At 36.5% G+C, this 20,800-nt stretch overlaps 3 protein-coding genes across 3 annotated transcripts; all 3 read right to left on the bottom strand.

The window, feature by feature from the left end:
• Positions 1–570: 570 nt before the first annotated feature.
• LOC141616966 (uncharacterized) lies at positions 571–2,119 on the bottom strand. Its single transcript, XM_074434135.1, has 3 exons — positions 1,768–2,119; positions 986–1,351; positions 571–923 (listed from the first exon to the last, which is right to left on the bottom strand). Exons 1-3 carry the CDS (start codon positions 2,117–2,119, stop codon positions 571–573), a joined length of 1,071 nt encoding a protein of 356 aa, XP_074290236.1.
• A 3,476-nt stretch (positions 2,120–5,595) lies between these two features.
• LOC141616965 (uncharacterized) lies at positions 5,596–7,007 on the bottom strand. The gene is made up of 2 exons (XM_074434134.1): positions 6,441–7,007; positions 5,596–6,333 (listed from the first exon to the last, which is right to left on the bottom strand). The coding sequence occupies exons 1-2, from the start codon at positions 7,005–7,007 to the stop codon at positions 5,596–5,598; spliced, it is 1,305 nt and encodes a 434-aa protein (XP_074290235.1).
• Positions 7,008–8,388: 1,381 nt separating this feature from the next.
• Positions 8,389–9,102, bottom strand: LOC141616964 (secreted RxLR effector protein 161-like). Its single transcript, XM_074434132.1, has one exon. It carries the CDS (start codon positions 9,100–9,102, stop codon positions 8,389–8,391), a length of 714 nt encoding a protein of 237 aa, XP_074290233.1.
• Between the last annotated feature and the right edge of the window lie 11,698 nt (positions 9,103–20,800).

The raw sequence follows: 20,800 nt of genomic DNA, 5'->3' as shown, positions 1-20,800 counted from the left end.
TTCATCCTCCAAAAGAATTCGGTGCATGCATAAAGTGGGACTAATGCCTTTGATGTCGGCCATTGTCCACCCAATTGCTTCCTTGTGTTGCTTAAGAACTCGGATAAGAGCCTCTTCTTGCTCCCTTGAAAGCTTGCTTGAAATAATTACCGGTAAAGTTTCTTCATCTCCTAGAAAAGCATACTTCAAGTGGCTTGGTAGGGGCTTCATTTCAACAATAGGAGCCTTGACAATAGAAGGAACGGGTTTCTCCTTTGGTAGCTCTTCTAACAAATTGGAAGAAAGGAAGCAAAAATCATGGACATGGGACAACTCGCACCGTGCGAGTTCTGGGCTCTGTTTTTTCGCACGGTGCGAATTCCCCTCTGCCCGCCGGATTGCTTCCTTCTCTTTCCACTCTTCCATTGGCGGATTTTCCTCTAATTCCTGGATAGTTTCCTGCAAATTATAAGACAAAACATACCCCATATACTCTCTAACCATTCCATTAGTTAAAGCAACATCCAAAGTGTCAATTTTACACAATTCATACATGGTTTGAACAATTGGTTCAAAAACTTCAAGAAAACACTAAGAAGAGGTCTCGGTTGGGTATTTCATTGCCTCATATATGCTATACTCAATCGTTTGCCCTTCAAACTCCATTGTAAGGCACCCACTAGATACATCAATCTTGGTGTTGGAAGTTCTTATGAAAGGCCTTCCCAACAAAATGGGAGTTGAGCCTTTCTCGGGTTCCATCTCAATTACATAAAACTCGGCGGGGAAAATCATATCCCCCACCTTCACCAAGACATCTTCAAAAATTCCCTTAGGGTAGATGTTGGACCTATCGGCCAAAGAAATGACCGTACGAGTCGGTTTTAAAGGCCCCAATTTGAGAGACTCGTAAAGGTAAGCGGGCAAGACATTAATAGATGCACCTAAATCAAGCATAGATTTTGACAATCCAAGTCACCAATTTTGCAAGGGATGGTGAACATGCCCGGATCACCACATTTTTGTGGCAAATGTTTTTGAAACATTGCCGACACATGTTCACTAAACCTTACATTTTTCATGCTTTTTGCCTTGTTGGTCCTCTTAGTAGTGCACAACTCTTTCAAAAACTTTGCATGCTTGGGCACACTACTAAGAAGATCAAGAAGTGGAATGTTTACCTCTACTTTACGAAAGATATCGTAAAGGCTTGAAGTCTTCTTGTCAATTATCCTTGTGTCATTCAAAGCACTTGGAAATGGAGCTTGTGGCTCGTATTCCGGAAGTGGTTCATTGATCCTCACTTGTTCGGGTGAAGATGCTTCCCCATGTTCCACTACCACTTCAATTTCATCATCAACTACATCCTCCACTTCATGAACAATAGGAAGTGGCCTTGATTTCTTAGGAGCCTTGGGTGCCTCTACCAATCTCTACCATTCCTCAAAGAGACCGCTTTTGCTTGTTCTTTGGTGGGTGGAGGAATTGTGTGAGAAGGGAGGCTCCCTCCTTGAGTGGGTTGTGAAGTGAGTGTGTTGAGAATTTGACCAACTTGGGTCTCAAGGTTACCAATCCTAGAGTTGGTGAGCCGATTTTATTGAAGCACTGCGGTTTGGATTTCCTTGGTATTGTTTAGCAAGGCTTGGCTTTCTTTTTGCATTGCCACTTGATTCATAGCAAGTGTCTTCATCATCTCTTCCAAGGAATTTTGTGATTGATTTTGATTTTGATTTGACTTTTGAAATGAGGAGTTTGGGGATCCCTTTTGATTTTGATTTCCACTCTAACCCATATTTGGATGGGATTTCCACCCTTCATTGTAAGTGTTGGAATAAGGGTCAAACTTCCTAAACCCAAGAGCTTTCACCGCTTCAATTGCCTCCTCCGTTTGCAAAGATGGACACCCATCGGTGGGATGAGTTGGATCATTACAAAGACCACAAAATTTCACATGAGATGTAGTCCCATTCCCTTTTGTAAGTTCTTTAACCAAATTGGTAAGAAAATCAACTTTTTCGTCTATATGGTTGGAGCTTTGCCTTGAAGAAGATGCCACACTTGCCTTCCTAATTCTCCTTCCGAAATTCCTAGAACTTCCTACCAATCTTTCAATCAACTCATTTGCCTCTTGGACCGACATGTATTCAATCCCTCCTTGTGTAGCGGCTTTAATCATCCTAGCGTCATCCTCAAGGAGACCACCACAAAAGTTCAAGAGTAGGTCGTGGTCGGTATACCCATGGTATGGACAACTAGCAAGAAGTTGTTTGAACCTCTCCCAATACTCATACAAGTTCTCTCCATCCATTTGTTCAACATTACTTATTTCTTTCTTCAATTGAGAGGAGAGACTAGCGGGAAAATACTTCTCTAGGAAGGCCCTCTTCATTTGAGTCCAAGTAGTGATGCTCCCGGTAGAGAGATAGTGAAGCCAATCGTTTGCCGCGTCCTTGAGTGAAAAAGGGAAGGCTCTTAGTTGAAGTTGCTCATCGGTAACCCCATTAGGCTTCATGCTTGAGCAAACTACATGGAATTTGTTTAGATGCTTATTAGGGTCATCCGTACTAAGTCCATGGAATTGGGGCAATTGGTGGATGAGCCCGGACTTGAGTTCAAAGATGGCATTTTCCGCTAAGGCCGGAAAGGAGATACACAAGGGGACTTGTGTAAGGTCCGGTGTGGTGAGTTCTTTGATGGTCCTGGCCTTGGTGGATCCTCCCTTTGTGCATCATTGTGTGGTGGATTCTCGGCATCACCCATGATGATTCTTATGGGTTGTGGCTTGGTTTCAAAAGAAATGATGTTATCTTCCTCTTTGTCTTGTTGAGTCACGGGGTTAATCTCTTGAATAACTGGATTCTCTCTTCTAATACCTCCTCCTATCCAAGCAAGTGATCTTTGAATTTCCGGGTTGAATGGAAAAAGTGGCTCACTTGAGTTCCTAGTATTGGCCATAAACAATTCGATACAAGAGCACACAATCAAAAAGGTTCACACAAGTAATGAACAAGAAAATAACAATTGTGAAATGAAAAATTGCTAACACAACTATTCTAAATACACAAACAAAAACACTAGCAAAACCGTTACCTTCCCCGGCAACGGCGCCAAAATTTGACACGCCTAAAACGTCGCTATTTAAGACGGCCAAATTAACAATTTATATACCACAATACGTACTAATTAATACTAATTCTAAACTAGTAAAGTAGCAAGCAAATGGATCGAACCCAAGAGAAGGGGGTTTTTGCAATGGTGAATTTAAAAGAGCAACTAGAACAATTGTGACAAATTAACAACAAATATGTAAAGAGAGGGGTTTTTTGGTTTGGTTTTTAAAGACAACAAAATGAAATTCAAATAAGAGTGAGCAACAAGTAATCATGCAATCAAATTTTAAGATGGAAATTTATCAAATTTAAGGAAAACTTAATCCGACTCAATAAAGTGAGACACTTTAGTTAGTAAAGCCACAAAATAAATCCTTTAATTATATATTATCACCCTATTGTGAAGATTAATCTTCTAAATCTCCTTAATGATGGCCAAATGACAAGAAAATCACACTTAATCAAATAACCCAACTTATCAATCCTAGCAAGTAGAAATCACATACATTGGTCAAATTAATAAGAAGATAAGAGCACTAGAGATTCAATAAGGGTAATTAGACACAATGAAATCACGATTAATGCCTAATTACAAGTTAATCCTTTACTTGCTAATTAAGCCAAGAAGAAATCACATTCATTAGCAAAATAACAAGGTGTTGCAAAGATGAGATTACAAGGAAATCATACTAAATAATCCCAACAACAATAAATTAAGGAACTTGATTAATTAAGCAACAAGGAAATCACACTTAATTACTCAATGTAAACAAGGTTTCCAAATATCAAACAATAAACACAAAGGATTAACAATGATAATGAAAATTAAGGAAAGATTAAGTAGTCTTACAACCAAAGATTACAACTTTGAGCCGGATTAAGATGAGGAGATTAGTTTTCCATAATAGATATAAACCCAATAAAAAAGGTGAATAATTCCCAAAATTCCAACTAGATTAATTAAAATGAGCATAAGATGTCTTAACCTAGAGGAAAACATCCCATATATAGTCTAACAAAACCTAATAACCATGGGATTAACATAGGAAAAGCCCGTAACACAAAACGGAACAAACTCAGAAAACTCACACCGTGCGAGTTTTGGAGTCTGGAAACTCGCACTGTGCGAGAACTAGCCTGGAGTGCGCTTTTCAATCGTTGCTTGCTTGATCCTTGGAAGGCTTTCTCATGATATTTCTTCCATGCTTGTTCTTCACCCTTCCTTTGATGCTTCTCTTGGTCTCTTGGCACCTCATTCTTCACTAGAAAACCATGCTAAATGATAAAGCACTCGGAATTGGTCAAATAACGTTAAAAGTGTCAAAAACCGTTACCAAATGTTACCAAATGAGCTCCAAATAATGCCAACCAAATGTAAAAATAGGAGCTCATCAATCATTCACCGGGATTTGAAGCCGGGGAATCTCCTAGTGAACGCTAATTATGACCCGTAGATATGTGATTTTGGACTAGCAACAGCCACCAAAGGTTCACCCCAATCTCAGCCAGCAACGGACGTCGTGACAAGATGGTACAGGGCACCGGAACTCCTCCTCCAATGTCACACCTACGGACCCTCCATAGATGTCTGGTCCGTAGGTTGCATATTCGCTGAACTGCTTGGCGGAAATCCCCTCTTCCCGGGAAAAAACCAGGTGGATCAGCTGATCAAAATCATCCGTATTTTGGGAACACAAAATAACTCAAATCTGGGGTTCTTAACTAGTTGGGAGGCACTAAATCTACTCAAATCATGGCCTTATACACCAGGGATCACCTTCGAGTCGTTATTCCCGTACGTATGCCGATCGAGAGGGGTTGGACTTGCTAAACAAAATGTTGCAGTTTGATCCAAGTAAAAGGATAACGGAGGCAGAGGCATTGCAACACCCCTATATGCGAAGTATGTATTATTCCCTTACAAGCCAACCGACTCCATATCCATGTGTGGTTGACATGGACGCCGACATTGGAGTCGAGAAGATCAGGAAAATGATATGGGATGAGATGTTATTATACCATATTGAGGCAGCTTTTCGATAGTTGATCAAAACGATTTAGCATTCGTCTGTAATTATTCTGTTTTGAGTTCCAGTACAATTGGCAGTGACAGTCTATGTTATTCTGGTCAATCAGATCAGTAGAATTCTGTCAAGTTTATCGGTTCTGATGTCTACTGATCAAGGGAGTAGACGTGAGCCACTTAGGCATTTCACCACTACCAGAGTACCAGGATAGGCATGACATGCAAGTTATAGAATATTCTAACGCAGTAGTCCGAATGTAGTATGCCAGTGATCACAGAAGGAATTTCAAAAGAGCAAGCATCAAAACGAGAATCAAACCACTCAACAATGACACTGCTCTGATGATATAACGTCTGTAACCGTAGACTAAGCCACAGACGCTTGGGGAAAGGAAAAGGCATAAATAAACAACTAACACCATATACAGCCACATTTATTATGAAACAGTTCAGCATATCCTCTTGCTAGCTTCTTCCTGTTTAGAGCACTCCAGGTGTATTCAAGAAAGTACAAACTCTGACACAACGTTCAGTACCAACCTTGTGTTTTCGTAGCAAGTTCCCAATAACAGGCACTGCGGTTGGCAAGACGGATGTTAATATAATTGTGAAGACTCTGCTGTTTTTTGGACAAGTAGTAGTTACTGCCATGTTGTACGTCAAGTACAATGCTGTTATGCATATCATAAGCTCTGGCTGTAATGGAAACTTGCTTGTTAACGTGCCAATCACGTAAAGTGAGACGAAGAATCCGATAGAATTGAATGAGATGAGGATAGCATATACCACGGAATTGTGAGTCCCGATAATGGAAGTACCGGCTACATGTCCTCGATCATCCTGCCATGTTCCACCTGGAGGATTAATCCCGACTTGATATGTTGCTGTAGCCACTAAGATGGCTATGACTAAAAGGATACCCCGGACATCACTTGGAGAGTCTCTTCCTTTATGATATCTGAAGAATTCGATGAGGTTACTTGACTGATTGTTATAGGAAGGATGAAGAGAAGGCCTTGAAGGTGAGGCATCCGCTGTAACATGGACAGTAACATCTCGAGCTTTTAATGCTCCTGAGCTGTGGAGCATGTCCTGAATTTCTCGGTCACCGGCTTCACTTGGAAAAATTAACAGCAGATCTAACGCAGTCAATCCGCTATTGTTGATGGCATTTACCTCCAGATTACCTGGGCTGTTTCCTACAAGCCATTCCAAAACCTGCAGTCATGTTTTTGTTACTATTGACGATTGAACCGAGAATAGTACTAAATCAAAAATACTATTCCCATGTTCATCCTTCATATTCAAAAGTAATTAATACATGCCTGTCTGTGTTTCTTCCAAACAGCAAGATGCAAGACACTATTCCCATGTTCATCCTTCATATTCAAAATCTCATCCTTGTTTGTTTTTCTAATCCAATCCAGCATAACGATCAAGCTGGCAAACTGACAATACTTAACAGCGATATGCAAAGCTGTCTCTTTCTGTACAGTCACATCCTCCAAACATCCTTCACAACTTGCCAGCATTTCAGAGATGACCTCAGTCTTTCCTCGCATCGCTGCAAAATGCAGAGCTGTTTTCCCATCTCTTCCTCTAATTCGACAAATTTTTGAGTCAACTTGAATCATTTCCTTGAGTATCTGTACATGCCCATTTGCAGATGCTAAGTGCAGTGGAGTATATCCATCTGAATTCAACTCTCCTGCAAACACTGGCTTTAACTCGAGTATCGCCTTTGTGAAGTCCAGGTGACCTGCAGCACAACAAAGATGCAAGGGATTTTCGGGACGTGTTGGAATATGGTGTAAGATAAGAGGGTGGTCAGCTAGCAGTTGCCGGAATCCGTCTATATCTCCTAGTTCTGCAGTTTGGTATAATCTATCCATAGTTGCAGAAATGAATTGATCACCCTTTCAATTTATTTATTTTCTGAAATTTCAAGAGAAAATACAAAGGTATAGATGAAAGAACAACAAAAATGAATAGGCAGTCTAATAGCAAGGCATGGAACACAATGGCTAAATACAATGTGAAACCGTCAACGTCTCTACTTTGAAGTTTGAACCTCGTACAAGGTCATCATTTAGACTTTACTAATTTTATTTTAATCATCGTTTCAGTTTTTTTATGGTATGATGATGATGACTCATTAACATAGAAGTTGACTGATGAATTTTCGAGGCAATTTTTAATGGTGATCACTTATCAGGAATTTACTGTAGGCGATATCACTATTACGAAAACAATGAACGGTAAAACTTACAGAACCGATAGAAGTCGTGGCGTGATAAGAATTACTGCCTTAAAGTTGAATTTGCCCCGCTCGATACACACGGCCTCTTGGCAACCAACCCCCAGGTTACACGACTTCCGAGCCTAAACGCAACAGTTCTCTAAAAGACTGAGTACTTCCAAAAACGGCCTACGGCACGCACCGCAGGTGCTCTACCAGAGCCCGGCCCGGCGTGGCGTGCGCGCGCGTGTGGCTTTACGGGCCCTTTACCACTACATATCTAGTAGTCCAATACAAAAGATCACTTATAAACTATAATACTCCAACATATTTTATCAATGTGGGATTCTTTTGAAGCAAAACTAAGCAATATTTCCAACAATCCCCCACATGATTCAAAAGAAGAAGAAGAGAAATAGCTGATTAGGGCAACGGAACGTAAGTCTTAAGATGACAATGTTCCTGAGGAATTGAATTGTCACCCTGTGCATACAATTACACCTTTCTGACGGCCGTATCGAGTTGCTCTCGGCATTGGACTCTCCACGGTGGTTTGTAACGGATAACTGCGCACAAACCTGCATTCAAATCTGTGTTCGTCCTCGCGAAATGTCATAAAAGGTGCCCCTCACATGCCTGGGTTCTCGTGAACGCTCTAGAGGTCTTAAAAGCCTAAAGACCTCATAGGGGGTAGGACTATGGACTTATTAAGAGCTTAGCTCAACCTTCCTCACTTGACAGAAATAACACAATATAAAAGAATACTACATCACTTTTATTAAAATAGAAATGGTGGTAGTATTACAACATGAGATCCTCATGACTTCGTTTGACCCATTGAACTTGGTAAACCCAAGTGGGGGAGCCCCATCACGATTCACTCCCAATAGGCTTTAAACTCATTCCTTGTGCTGACTCCAGTACTAATTTTCTGCAGAGGCCTTTCGTGAGAGGATCCGCAATATTCCTCTCCGATTTTACATAATCCAGTGATATCACATTATTTCTGATCATATTCCTCACTATAGCATGTCTCAAGCGTATATGCCTCCTCTTTCCGTTGTAAGCTTGATTGCCCCCACACCAATGGTCGCTTGAGAATCGCAATGCATTGAAACTGATGGAGTCGGTCTCCCCCACAATGGAATGTCTGCTAACAGGTTCCTTAGCCACTCGGCTTCCTGACCTGCCAATTCTAAAGCAATAAACTCAGATTCCATTGTTGATTTTGTAATACAACTCTGTTTAGAAGATTTCCAAGAGATAGCACCACTAGCCAAAGTAAACACATATCCACTAGTAGAATGAATCTCATCATTATCAGACACCCAATTAGCATCACAATATCCTTCTAAAACACATGGTGAATTGGAATAGTGCAAACCCCAATCCATTGTTCCCCTAAGGTATTTTAGAAGTCTATATAAAGCATTCCAGTGTGACTGATTTGGACTATGTGTATACCTGCTAAGACAACTTACCGTATATGCAATGTCAGGTCTTGTATAATTCATTAAAAACATGACACTACCAATTATCTTAGCATATTCTTCTTGGTTCACGCTGACACCCTCATTCTTTTTCAGGTGTATACTAGGATCATATGGGGTTTTGACTGGTGCACAATCAAAACAGTCAAATATTTTAAGTATTTTCTCAACATAATGTGACTGATCCAAACTCAAACCCCATTTGGTCCTAGAAATTTTTATACCAAGAATAACATTGGCTTCACCTAGGTCTTTCATGTCAAAACGAGAGCTTAAGAATGAAGGAAAAGTAGATCTATATATACTAACATACTCATATATGTCATAAAATTAATTTGTCATAAAATTAAAGATGGATCTTATGCATGCAAACTAAAAGGGTAAGAGAAGAAATCATTTTCTCACCATAATAATTTCGGTCATATTGGGCACTAACAAGATCTCCTTCTTGTTAGTTCTTGAGCTTTCCATTAATGGATGAACATTCTTGACTTCAAATTAGAAGCCCTCCAATTAGTTGCACCCAAGACAATCCCTTAAACCCACAAATAAACATGTACTAGATGTTTGTAATGTAGTTTACCTTAAAATCTATTACTAATACTCATATACTACTTCTAGTAATCTTAGTAATTCATATGAACAATTTGAATCAAATACTCATCTTTTTTATGAAGATTAAGGAGAGAGAAGAGAGAATATTCATGAACATTTTGCATGTTAATTGAATGGTAGTGTAAGAAAAAGAAAAGAACCAACACTACTCAATTAAGAGGGAGTGTCACGGTTGGAAGAGCCTAAATAGGCATCATTTCTTTTTTTTTTTTACTCTTCTCAAAAATAATAGGTGTGTAAGATGTGTAAGACTAGTTGTAGGTAGGCATCATTATGTTTATTTTATCAAATAAAATAAAACAACCAAAACCCACTAACACACCCTCCATTTTCGGTCCATATACATAAAATGGACTACCATTTTATTTTGTCAATTTGTCATTTGTCACACAATATGTCACATGTAGTATGCTACATGTTATTAATTAATTTTAATGCATATTTATCACATAAATATCATTTCATGAATTAATTAAATTACATACAACAAATTTACTAGTGATACTTGATCACATAAATAAAATGGGTCATATAGTTATAATTCACAACTTCTTGTAATTATAATTAACCATTCATTCTAATCTTTATTGTTTCTCAAACAATAGATAATTTTAGCAACAAAGCATTTTATTACTAAAATAATCTTATTTAATCCCATTACAATAAGATATCAATATTCTCTCTCTCACAAATCGAATTGTTCAATTTTAAGGAATTAATTAATCTGTATCGGTATACAACTAATTAACCTTTTCAATTAAGGGAATCGTCCTTTAGGTGTGACCTCAAGGGATCAACTGATCACCACCGTCACACGACAGTAATGTCAAACTCTAGCCAGCCAATCATTACCGATATGTGTGGACCAGTTGACTATATATGTAATGTATCATCCCTTCCGTATTCTTGGCATGAGATTTAATAATGATATTTAAATCATGTGATCGCACTATTGTTGAGGACACATTTCCCAACAATCTCCCACTTGTCCTCGACAAGTGTGCTTCACCAATTCTCTTGTCCTATTACTATCTCCCACTCAATGCAAGGTGTCTTTCGGGTCGTACTTGCAAGTGATCATATCGAGAGTGGTTTCCTCGATCTGGAGAATAACTGATTGACCGGAATTTATCCACCATGGATACATTCCGAGCGTGGCCACGCATTTCCAGTTCATTACTCCTCGAGTGGCCCTGAGATATTGTTTTAACCCTGACAAGGGGGTGGACAATTCCTATCGCACTTATTCCCTTCGACTAGCCACAACCATCATAACCCAAAATATGCTCATTTGACCACATTTACGAAGGTCGTAGTAACACAAATCAAAGTTAATCTGAAACTGTGCCATCTTAGGCGAATAGTCTTTAGTCAAAAGAATCGACTCATTAGAATACTATAGTAGCTCTCGCCACGACCAGGCTTTATAAATTTCCAGAACTCTATAAGCGGTCACCGCCCGACAAAGTGTTCCTAATGATCCGCCTATGTGATCGACTAGTCATCTCACATGACTCTATGACACTTGAACTTGCCATCAATCGCATCACACTCTAGTCACTTCGAGACGTCACCTCATACAAGTGACTATGGGCGAATACAATGCTAATCCGTGTTCACTTTAACGGGGTTCAATGTTGTCTCTACAACCCGTTTGGATGTAACAAAGTATAAAAGAAGAAGAAGAGTTTTAGAGTAAAACTCAAACGACAAATGCGATTATCACATATGAATAGTCAATGCTTGATTACTAGGGGTGTAACCGAGCCGAGCCGAGCTCGAGCTTACCTATGATCGAGCTCGGCTCATATTATAAAATCCGAGTTCGAGCCCGAACCGAGCTCTTGAAATCAAGGCTCGGGATCGGCTCATATAATATTTTACGAGTCCGAACCCGAGCCCGAACTTTGTTTGCATACTATTTTTTCGAGCATTATTTTAATTATAACGTAATTTTTGATTTAAAAATTCAAATTCAAACGAGAATATTATCTTTTTGTTAGCTTATACTCCCTCCATTCAACTCCACACTACCACTTTCTTTTTTCACGTTTGTCAACGCATTTTTTACGCGCTAAATATCGTTAGCTACGTATTTTCAAAAAATATAAAAGTTAGATATTTTTAATGTACTCGTAACGACGAATAAAACAAGATCTCACATGAATATATTTTCATTTATGTATTGAGAGAAAATTGAAATTGAATGTTTAACTATGAATAGTGTGCAAAATAGATAATGGTAGTGTGGAGTTGAATGGAGGGAGTAAGAACAATTATTATGTAATTTTATCTTATAAACTAATATTTTAATTTATTTACTTTAAAGTTGATACAATTTAAGTAAATATATTGAAAAAATTAAGTAATTTTAAAAATAACGAGCTCAAACGAGCTCTCGAGCTGAGACTTAGTGTGCTCGAGCTCAGCTCGGTTTGGGCTCAGCTTAGTTCGAGCCCGAGCTCGAGCTCAGTTTGACCGAGCTCGAGCCGAGCTTTGACCGAGCCGATCCCGAGGGCTTGTCGAGCAGGCTCAATTCATTTACAGCCCTATTGATTACTACTTCGTATTCTATAATCTAATTTGATCTTGTATGTAGTTGTTCATTACAATTTAATTGAAATGACATGACTTATCATGTTTAGCCTATGAGAAGGCTTTGGTCAGTAGGTTTTATCAACTTCTTGTACCTTACTCAACCTTACTACATACTTGTTTTCCTTTGTAATGTATACATTTGCATCACAAAACTTTCTGAGTACGTGTCGAGATTCAATCAAGACATAGGTCCTCTAGCCTAAGAATAGCTCCCACTTTGTTTTCACGAAATGCGAGATTCATCCTCTTGCACATCTCATGATTGCAAGTGTACTCAATTTCCATTGTAAACATTTCATATTGTTCTTTATTGCCTAGAACGATTCTAGAAAATCTACTTCTTAATTAACATTGCCACAATGGTATCTTAACCATCCTGATGTGTTTTGATTATGGTTTTGTCGGAAACCATGCGCAATCTCAATTGTCAATTGTCATTTGTGTAACACCCATACACAAAATTGCATCATAAACACTTTGCTTTACTTCCTTAATGCTTCTGCAAGCACTTAAGGGTAATCTTTATGGCTTACTCGGCAAAGATTACTAAAATTCGATTTTGAAAACAATTCATCATACTCAAAGTATATGAAGTGTTATACATCATTTTCTATTTAATTGATTTGGCAGCGGAAACAAATGAAATCAATCAAATATGTTCAACTTAATTGAACTTAGTCATGAATCTTATCAACACAAGACTTCTTATATGACGCTAATATCACATGGATTTATCTACATAAATCTAGATATTAAAGATGTATTATATTTACTCCAAAAGTCTTAAATCATTCTTAATGATCAATATGTCATCCACATATCGGACTAATTAAAATTTCCGTAACTCCCACTAAACTTCATGTATAAACACAACTTCTCGACTTATCGAGAAACGTTTTATCACATGAACAAAATATTGATTCTTACTCATTGATGTCCTACTTAAGACCCTCTCTTAAGTTTCACATTATCTCAGGATTGCAAGAATCTAATAAACTCATGACATGTATTGAATACATTCCTTCTATTGAAGAAGTGGGTTTTAGATTCACTCGCCATGTATTTCATAACCTCATAATGAAACACAATCCCTAAGAAGATCCAAATAGACTTAAGCATTTCAATTAGTGCAAAACCCTTTGCAACCAATCTTGCTTTGAAATATTAGTGCAACACCCTTTGTCACTAATCAAGCCTTTTATTTCGGATTCTCATGGCTCTAAGCCTTGTATTGAGTTGTGACTTAAACACTCTTATGTAAGTCATATGTTCATTACTTTCTAGAAGTAATCAACTTGAATCAAACAATTTCTTTTGTAAGTTATAAGCTCTTTACTTTCTTAAAAGTAGCATGAATTCATCATTTTTAACAAGTGACGAATTTAACCTCCTAGGTTTTGAAGAAACAATGTCTTACACAAAACGTCTCATGTAGCCAAGAAAGACCAGTTTCTTGCGACATAAAATCTTTGTGGCATTCTTTGTGGCTCTTGAATAATTTCTCCCACTTTGTCTTCTAGAAATAAACTTGTATTTTAGAAAGACAGCTTCACGAGCCGCAAACCCGTCGTTGTCGTGATAATTGAAAGGGAAAAATGAGCATCTGTTTCTTGTGAAAACTTACAAACATGGTACCCTTACCATTTCATATCTCATATGATTTGATTTAGTGGAAAAATAATTTAGACAAAATGATAAAATCCCCAAAAGGATCAAGTAACTCAAAGTAACTTGATTGAAGTTCAAACCATATCGAATAGCGTTTGATTTCTTATCTAATCACACATTATTCCATAATGCGTGCTAAGAGAGATTAACTTGTGATACTATATCACATTTCCTATGGCTTATATCAAAGTCTTCACTTTGATAATCCCATCACGACTAAATCGTGATTCCTTGAACTCTTTAAACTTCTTCAAAGATTTTTCTATTTACCTTATTAAGTGAACACATTAGCGTCAACTTAAATCGTTGGTAAAAGAAAATGATCAACCTATTTTGGATCAATGATTTACAACCTCGATATCCTTTTCAACTAAAAAGCACGAGACATCTTGCTTTGAATACAAGATACGCATATACCATTAACAATCTAATGGTTTCAAGAGTACTTGATAACTCTTTGCGTTCATCATTCCAAAATTTAAGGTTTAATCTTGGGTTACCAATTTGAGTCTTGCATCATTTTCATGTTATATCGTTCTAGTTTGGTTTAGAATATTATCACCTTGATAATGGGCTAGCCATATATCAAATCGTGGTGTAAAGGGTCACAAAAGTGAAACCTCTTTTGTATCTTAACAAGTATGTATTCTTATTTAGAGTTTATGTACTTAATAGTCACAATTAAGTACAACTCCAAACCCGAAAACTAGATTGAGTACACAATGACTCTATCTCTCGACATCATTGATGCTAGTCGTCATATTCTAATCATTCTATGTATCAAGTACAACGATGTAAACCACCACCGGTTTCTAATATTGACGAAGTGGTACTAGCAAAATTTATGCCAATCATATAAACATTTAAAGAAGAAGATCCTATTAGATGTCCCACAACTAATTTGTTGATTCTTCAATAATTTGGGGTAGTTTCCTTTCTAGTGTCCAACATTTAAGACTATGGAAACTTTATCGGTCGGAATTGATAGGTTTAGTATCGTCATTCTCAACAACTTTACCTTTAACATTACCTTGTATCAATTCCATTATTATCTTTACTTCTTGATCCTCGTCCTCATCTTAACGGTTTAAGAGAATGCTCCCACTTATTTCAATGAGTCTTTGCTTTGAAAAGCAAAATTGAATTCATGAAGATTACTCTTCATTTGTTCGTTTTAGTCTTAAAACTTTCATTGAAGTGGTTGCGTTATTTTGGTCAATTTTGATTTCCAACAAATCTAGTTACCAAAATTAGAAACAATTCATTGTAAGTAGATGTGTTAGTCAAGAATCAAAAACCTGTTTGATAATGAATAACTTTTAATCTATACTCTTTACAAGAGATCCTTAACAATGGTTCATTTGAGGTTTTAGAAGAAAATTCAAATTTTGTCTTTAGTTACGATGTTTTAATGGAGATTTGAATCAAAAATCGAAATGATATCGTATATGAATTGTGGTAAAGAAATAGAACAATATGATAACGGAATAGTGGAAAACATAACATTTATCGTTTTATTAATACTTGTAAATAACAAGTAAAGCATTTACATAGTGACCTCTACCCAACTATGATAAATGATTCCAAGACCCAAATTCATATTAACTTTGGCACGGTGTGGCCGATGAAACCCTTATCAATATAACTCGGTGGATTAACGCTTTAATCGATTCTACTTTTAGAACTCTTGGTCGATAATATTACATTAACATTTATCTTTAGCCCAAAACACATTCAACAAGGGGACGGTGTGGCTGATGAAACCCTTATCGAAAAACTTATGTTGAGTTCAATCCAAATTTCGAATAAATGTGTCCATGATCCAAACCCACATTAACTTGGGCACGGTGTGGCCGATAAAACCCTCATCAACATGAATTCGGTGGATAGACATTTATCACCCACTTCCCCTACGTAACAAGGTTTGTACCCCGGTGTGGCCGAGTGCACTCCCTCACGAAATAGGTTTTCATGGTTTCTACTATTTGGTAAGGCTAAGTCTCAATTGTTTATTTTAGCGAGAGGTCATGTCAATTTATTATCTATCACGTTTTAAGTGAACTAAAGCGGTGAACTACGATAATTTTAATTGACACGGTCGATAAACTCGATAAAATAAGGATGCATGTTTTAGTTATGGCGATTTAGCGATGCATGTGACATAAAATAAAATGCAAGCATAAAAATAAATAAATCCTAGTATGGCCTTTCCTAAAATAGAAAAACCATTTAACTATTACATATTCGGAAACCAACTCCATTGGTCCCTTGAACTTCGGTTGTGGCATGCATCTCGAGGTAACACCGTCTTTATGTATCGCCATTCTTGAAGAAATCCGTCTTTGGGAACTCCGGAATGAATAAAATTACATAATAAATTACATAATTTCCTATTATACATTTGTAACTAAAATAAAATAAATCTATTAAATTACAAAACGGTGATACGAGATCACAATAAAATTACAACCGAATCGATATTCCCATACATTTCGGGAAATACCAATTAAAATCTAAGGCCATACTAAGTAAAATTACATAATTCAAAATTACATAAATTAAAAATTATGACAATCATAAAGAAAAATGCAGCATTATAATATGTATGAACATGCTCCATTTTATGCTAAATCGCCTTTAATTAGCCAATATCGTATATTACTCGGTTTCTACGGATTTGCGTGATTTCAACATTTTACAATCACAAAAATTACATAAATTCATATTTATGCATAAGTTAATTACCCTAACCTCTTAGGACTCAAAATTTAGTCTTCACTAATAATTTGACCATAATTAACGCATTTTTATAAAATTGTTCATTAATGGACTAAAAAAAAAATTACAAAAATAAGCTATAAACTTCAAAATAAATCACAAAATTTCAAATAAATTCAAAATTTGAAATTTAAACTCATGAACATTCTGGAAAAATACCATGACACTCATAATGTTCAAAAAATTAGGTTAAAAATTTCGAAATTTTTCCGGAAAAACAATGTTGCGGTTTATCGGTTTTAACTAAAATAATCATAAAAACATGGAAAAATTATATTCATTAACTTTTCAATTTTAGATCTGAAAAAGATAATAAAATGCAATATTGGACGTTTTTCCTTAGTCATAGATTATGTTTTATTAATTTTTCACTAATAATGTCACTATTTATGCTATTTTTCTTCAAAAATCCATAAATCATGCAAAAAGACTTCTTTATAGCCAATTATTTTACACACATCTTGTAAAATTGCATATGACAACATATTAAATTTCTATGACCAGATTCGAAATTTAGCTCATATTAACCTATTTTTCACCTAAATCCGAATTTAATAATGAAAAATCCATTTTTCGAGCATAACAAGTCCAAAAATTATGAAAATTTACAGGTTATCTCAAAATAATATATGTGACAACATATCCAAAAATCACTAGAAAATTCGAAGTATAGCTAATTTTAGACCGAAAATGACATTTTCACTCATAAAATCATATTTAAATGTCATTATTGAATAATATGAACAATAAAAATCCGTAAAATTAACCAAAATATCCTAAAACATTTTAGGACCAGAAATATTAACATGCATGAATTTATTTCGTGATATATCATAATAACACAAATTTTACAAGTTTTATATGTTAATCTTTATAACTCGGAAAAACTTTTAACCGATTTGCATGCAAACAACCATGGCTCTCGATACCGATTTGAAGGAAAAGTAGATCTATATATACTAACATACTCATATATGTCATAAAATTAATTTGTCATAAAATTAAAGATGGATCTTATGCATGCAAACTAAAAGGGTAAGAGAAGAAATCATTTTATCACCATAATAATTTCGGTCATATTGGGCACTAACAAGATCTCCTTCTTGTTAGTTCTTGAGCTTTCCATTAATGGATGAACATTCTTGACTTCAAATTAGAAGCCCTCCAATTAGTTGCACCCAAGACAATCCCTTAAACCCACAAATAAACATGTACTAGATGTTTGTAATGTAGTTTACCTTAAAATCTATTACTAATACTCATATACTACTTCTAGTAATCTTAGTAATTCATATGAACAATTTGAATCAAATACTCATCTTTTTGATGAAGATTAAGGAGAGAGAAGAGAGAATATTCATGAACATTTTGCATGTTAATTGAATGGTAGTGTAAGAAAAAGAAAAGAACCAACACTACTCAATTAAGAGGAAGTGTCACGGTTGGAAGAGCCTAAATAGGCATCATTTCTTTTTTTTTTTTTTTACTCTTCTCAAAAATAGTAGGTGTGTAAGATGTGTAAGACTAGTTGTAGGTAGGCATCATTATGTTTATTTTATCAAATAAAATAAAACAACCAAAACCCACTAACACACCCTCCATTTTTGGTCCATATACATAAAATGGACTACCATTTTATTTTGTCAATTTGTCATTTGTCACACAATATGTCACATGTAGTATGCTACATGTTATTAATTAATTTTAATGCATATTTATCACATAAATATCATTTCATGAATTAATTAAATTACATACAACAAATTTACTAGTGATACTTGATCACATAAATAAAATGGGTCATATAGTTATAATTCACAACTTCTTGTAATTATAATTAACCATTCATTCTAATCTTTATTGTTTCTCAAACAATAGATAATTTTAGCAACAAAGCATTTTATTACTAAAATAATCTTATTTAATCCCATTACAATAAGATATCAATATTCTCTCTCACAAATCGAATTGTTCAATTTTAAGGAATTAATTAATCTGTATCGGTATACAACTAATTAAACTTTTCAATTAAGGGAATCGTCCTTTAGGTGTGACCTCAAGGGATCAACTGATCACCACCGTCGCACGACAGTAATGTCAAACTCTAGCCAGCCAATCATTACCGATATGTGTGGACCAGTTGACTATATATGTAATGTATCATCCCTTCCGTATTCTTGGCATGAGATTTAATAATGATATTTAAGTTGTGCCAGTCATTCGACGTGGGCAGTTCAAGAAAGAACAGAATCTCAGAAAAAAAACGATCTTTCTTCCTAAAAAAACATACCTAGAAGGTAGAGGTTCGATCAACCAACCCAATCAAAAGACAAAGTCGAAGAAAGAGAGACGGAAGTAGAACCTCTTATGAAAAATTGCTTATGTTACAGGTAAGCTCATGAATGCCTTATTAGGGATAGATAGACCGCTCTTCCTTGACACTCGTGGCCATCATTACCCTGTGGTCGACATTCTATTCTTCTTAGTCGTAGGTGCTCCCAGGAGTCCACTTTCCTGTATGAGCATTCGGTCTTATGATTGTATAGAAGTCAGGGGATTCTCGATCACAAGTTATGCCTGTCCCCCCGCCTTAAAGACTACAAAATCCGCCACCGCGAGTGGGGGAAGAAAGTTCCTAATCGGAGAAGGAGGAGAGGACTCAGCTGCGCCTTCCCACAAAAGCGGCTGGTGGAGCAAGAATAGAGGCACAAGGGGAATGAAGAAAAAGTCGTGATTGGTGTGGAGAAAAAGATCTGCATTCTGGTTGTTGCCCCCAAGTCTCTTGCTCCATCATAGCTCAAGGAAAGGGAGAATAGAATTTACTACAAAAGTCGTTAGAACACATTTCCCAACAAAGAAGGCTTTGGTGTCATTGATAACTTTCATATTAGTGCCAAAAATGAGCATGTCATCAACATACAGACACACAATGACACATCCATCTTTGTCACTTTTAGCATATACGCAAGCATCCGAATCATTTACATGAAAACCATAAGATGTAATAGTTTGATGAAATTTGTCATACCATTGCTTCGGAGCTTGCTTTAGACCATACAATGATCTAACCAGTTTACATACCTTGTCTTCTTGTCCTGAAATTACACAGCCCTCTGGTTGCTTCATATATATTTCTTTGTTCAAGTCTCCGTTCAAAAAAGCTGTCTTAACATCCATTTGATGCACAAATAGATCATGTATAGAAGCTAGTGCAATTAAGGCCCTAATAGTAGCAACTTTAGTAACAGGAGAGTAAGTGTCAAAGAAATCCAAACCTTTGGTTTGTCTATTACCACATACAACCAGTCTAGCTTTATATTTGTCGATAGATCCATCAGGATTGAGTTTCTTCTTGAACACCCATTTGTTGGTTAGAGGTTTACACCCTCTAGGGAGATCGGTGAGAATCCAAGTGTTATTAACTTTGATGGAATCTATCTCACTGTTGATAGCTTCCAGCCAAAAAGTAGAATCGATGGAATTCATGGCCTCCTTGTAAGTTCTCGGATCATTTTCTAGAACATAGGCACGAATGTCCTCCTCATCAAGAAATTCTTTTTCTACCAAACTTGTCTCAAAGTCTGGGCCAAAATCTTTTGCTATTCTAGCCCTCTTGCTTCTTCTAGGTTCAGTCACTGTATCTGCATTAGTTACTGCACTAGTAGAAGCATTATCAACATTATTGGAAACAAGTGGTAAATGAGGTTCAAGGTTAGTTTTCATCGGAAAAATATTCTCAAAAAATACAACATCTCTAGATTCTTTAATAGAACCAAAACCTGAACCTTCCTTTAGAATAAACCTGTAGGCCGCGCTGTTAGAAGCATAACCAATGAATATACCGTCGATTGTTTTTGGTCCAATTTTGCTTCTTTGGCATGCAGGTATTCCAATTTTTCCCAAGCACCCCCACACTTTGAGGTAGTTAAGATTAGGTTTGTGGCCTTTCCAGAGCTCCTAAGGAGTTGTTTCCAATCTTTTGTGTCGAACTCTGTTAAGTACAAAACAAGCAGAAAGAATGGCCTCGCCCCACATGTTAGTAGGCATACCAGAACTAATAAGCATAGCATTCATCATGTTTTTCAAAGATCGATTTTTCCTTTCGGCTATTCCGTTTTGTTAAGGTGTAAATGGGGCGGTGATCTCATGGATAATGCCATTTTCTTCACAATATTTTTTAAGTGGATAACCCTCATATTCACCGCCCCTATCAGACCTAACACGTTTGGTTTTAAGGTCTAATTGATTCTCAACTTCAGCTTTATAGATCATGAATTTGTGCTAGGCTTCATCTTTT

Source organism: Silene latifolia, chromosome X (genome assembly GCF_048544455.1).
Source record: "Silene latifolia isolate original U9 population chromosome X, ASM4854445v1, whole genome shotgun sequence".
Taxonomy (NCBI): Eukaryota; Viridiplantae; Streptophyta; class Magnoliopsida; order Caryophyllales; family Caryophyllaceae; genus Silene; species Silene latifolia.
This window is presented reverse-complemented; position numbering and strand designations above follow the sequence as displayed.

What these genes read in the sequence shown, in the direction of transcription:
- LOC141616965 (XM_074434134.1), bottom strand. Translation starts at nt 7,007, where the DNA reads ATGGATAGATTATACCAAACTGCAGAACTAGGAGATATAGACGGATTC. An exon ending in TTTGGAAGAAACACAGACAG is followed by an intron (nt 6,334 to 6,440) that starts GCATGTATTAAT and finishes ACATGACTGCAG; the next exon opens with GTTTTGGAATGGCTTGTAGG.
- LOC141616964 (XM_074434132.1), bottom strand. Translation starts at nt 9,102, where the DNA reads ATGAAAGACCTAGGTGAAGCCAATGTTATTCTTGGTATAAAAATTTCT.
- LOC141616966 (XM_074434135.1), bottom strand. Translation starts at nt 2,119, where the DNA reads ATGTCGGTCCAAGAGGCAAATGAGTTGATTGAAAGATTGGTAGGAAGT. An exon ending in GAAATCCCATCCAAATATGG is followed by an intron (nt 1,352 to 1,767) that starts GTTAGAGTGGAA and finishes TTGTTCATGAAG; the next exon opens with TGGAGGATGTAGTTGATGAT. An exon ending in ACAAAAATGTGGTGATCCGG is followed by an intron (nt 924 to 985) that starts GCATGTTCACCA and finishes TGCTTGATTTAG; the next exon opens with GTGCATCTATTAATGTCTTG.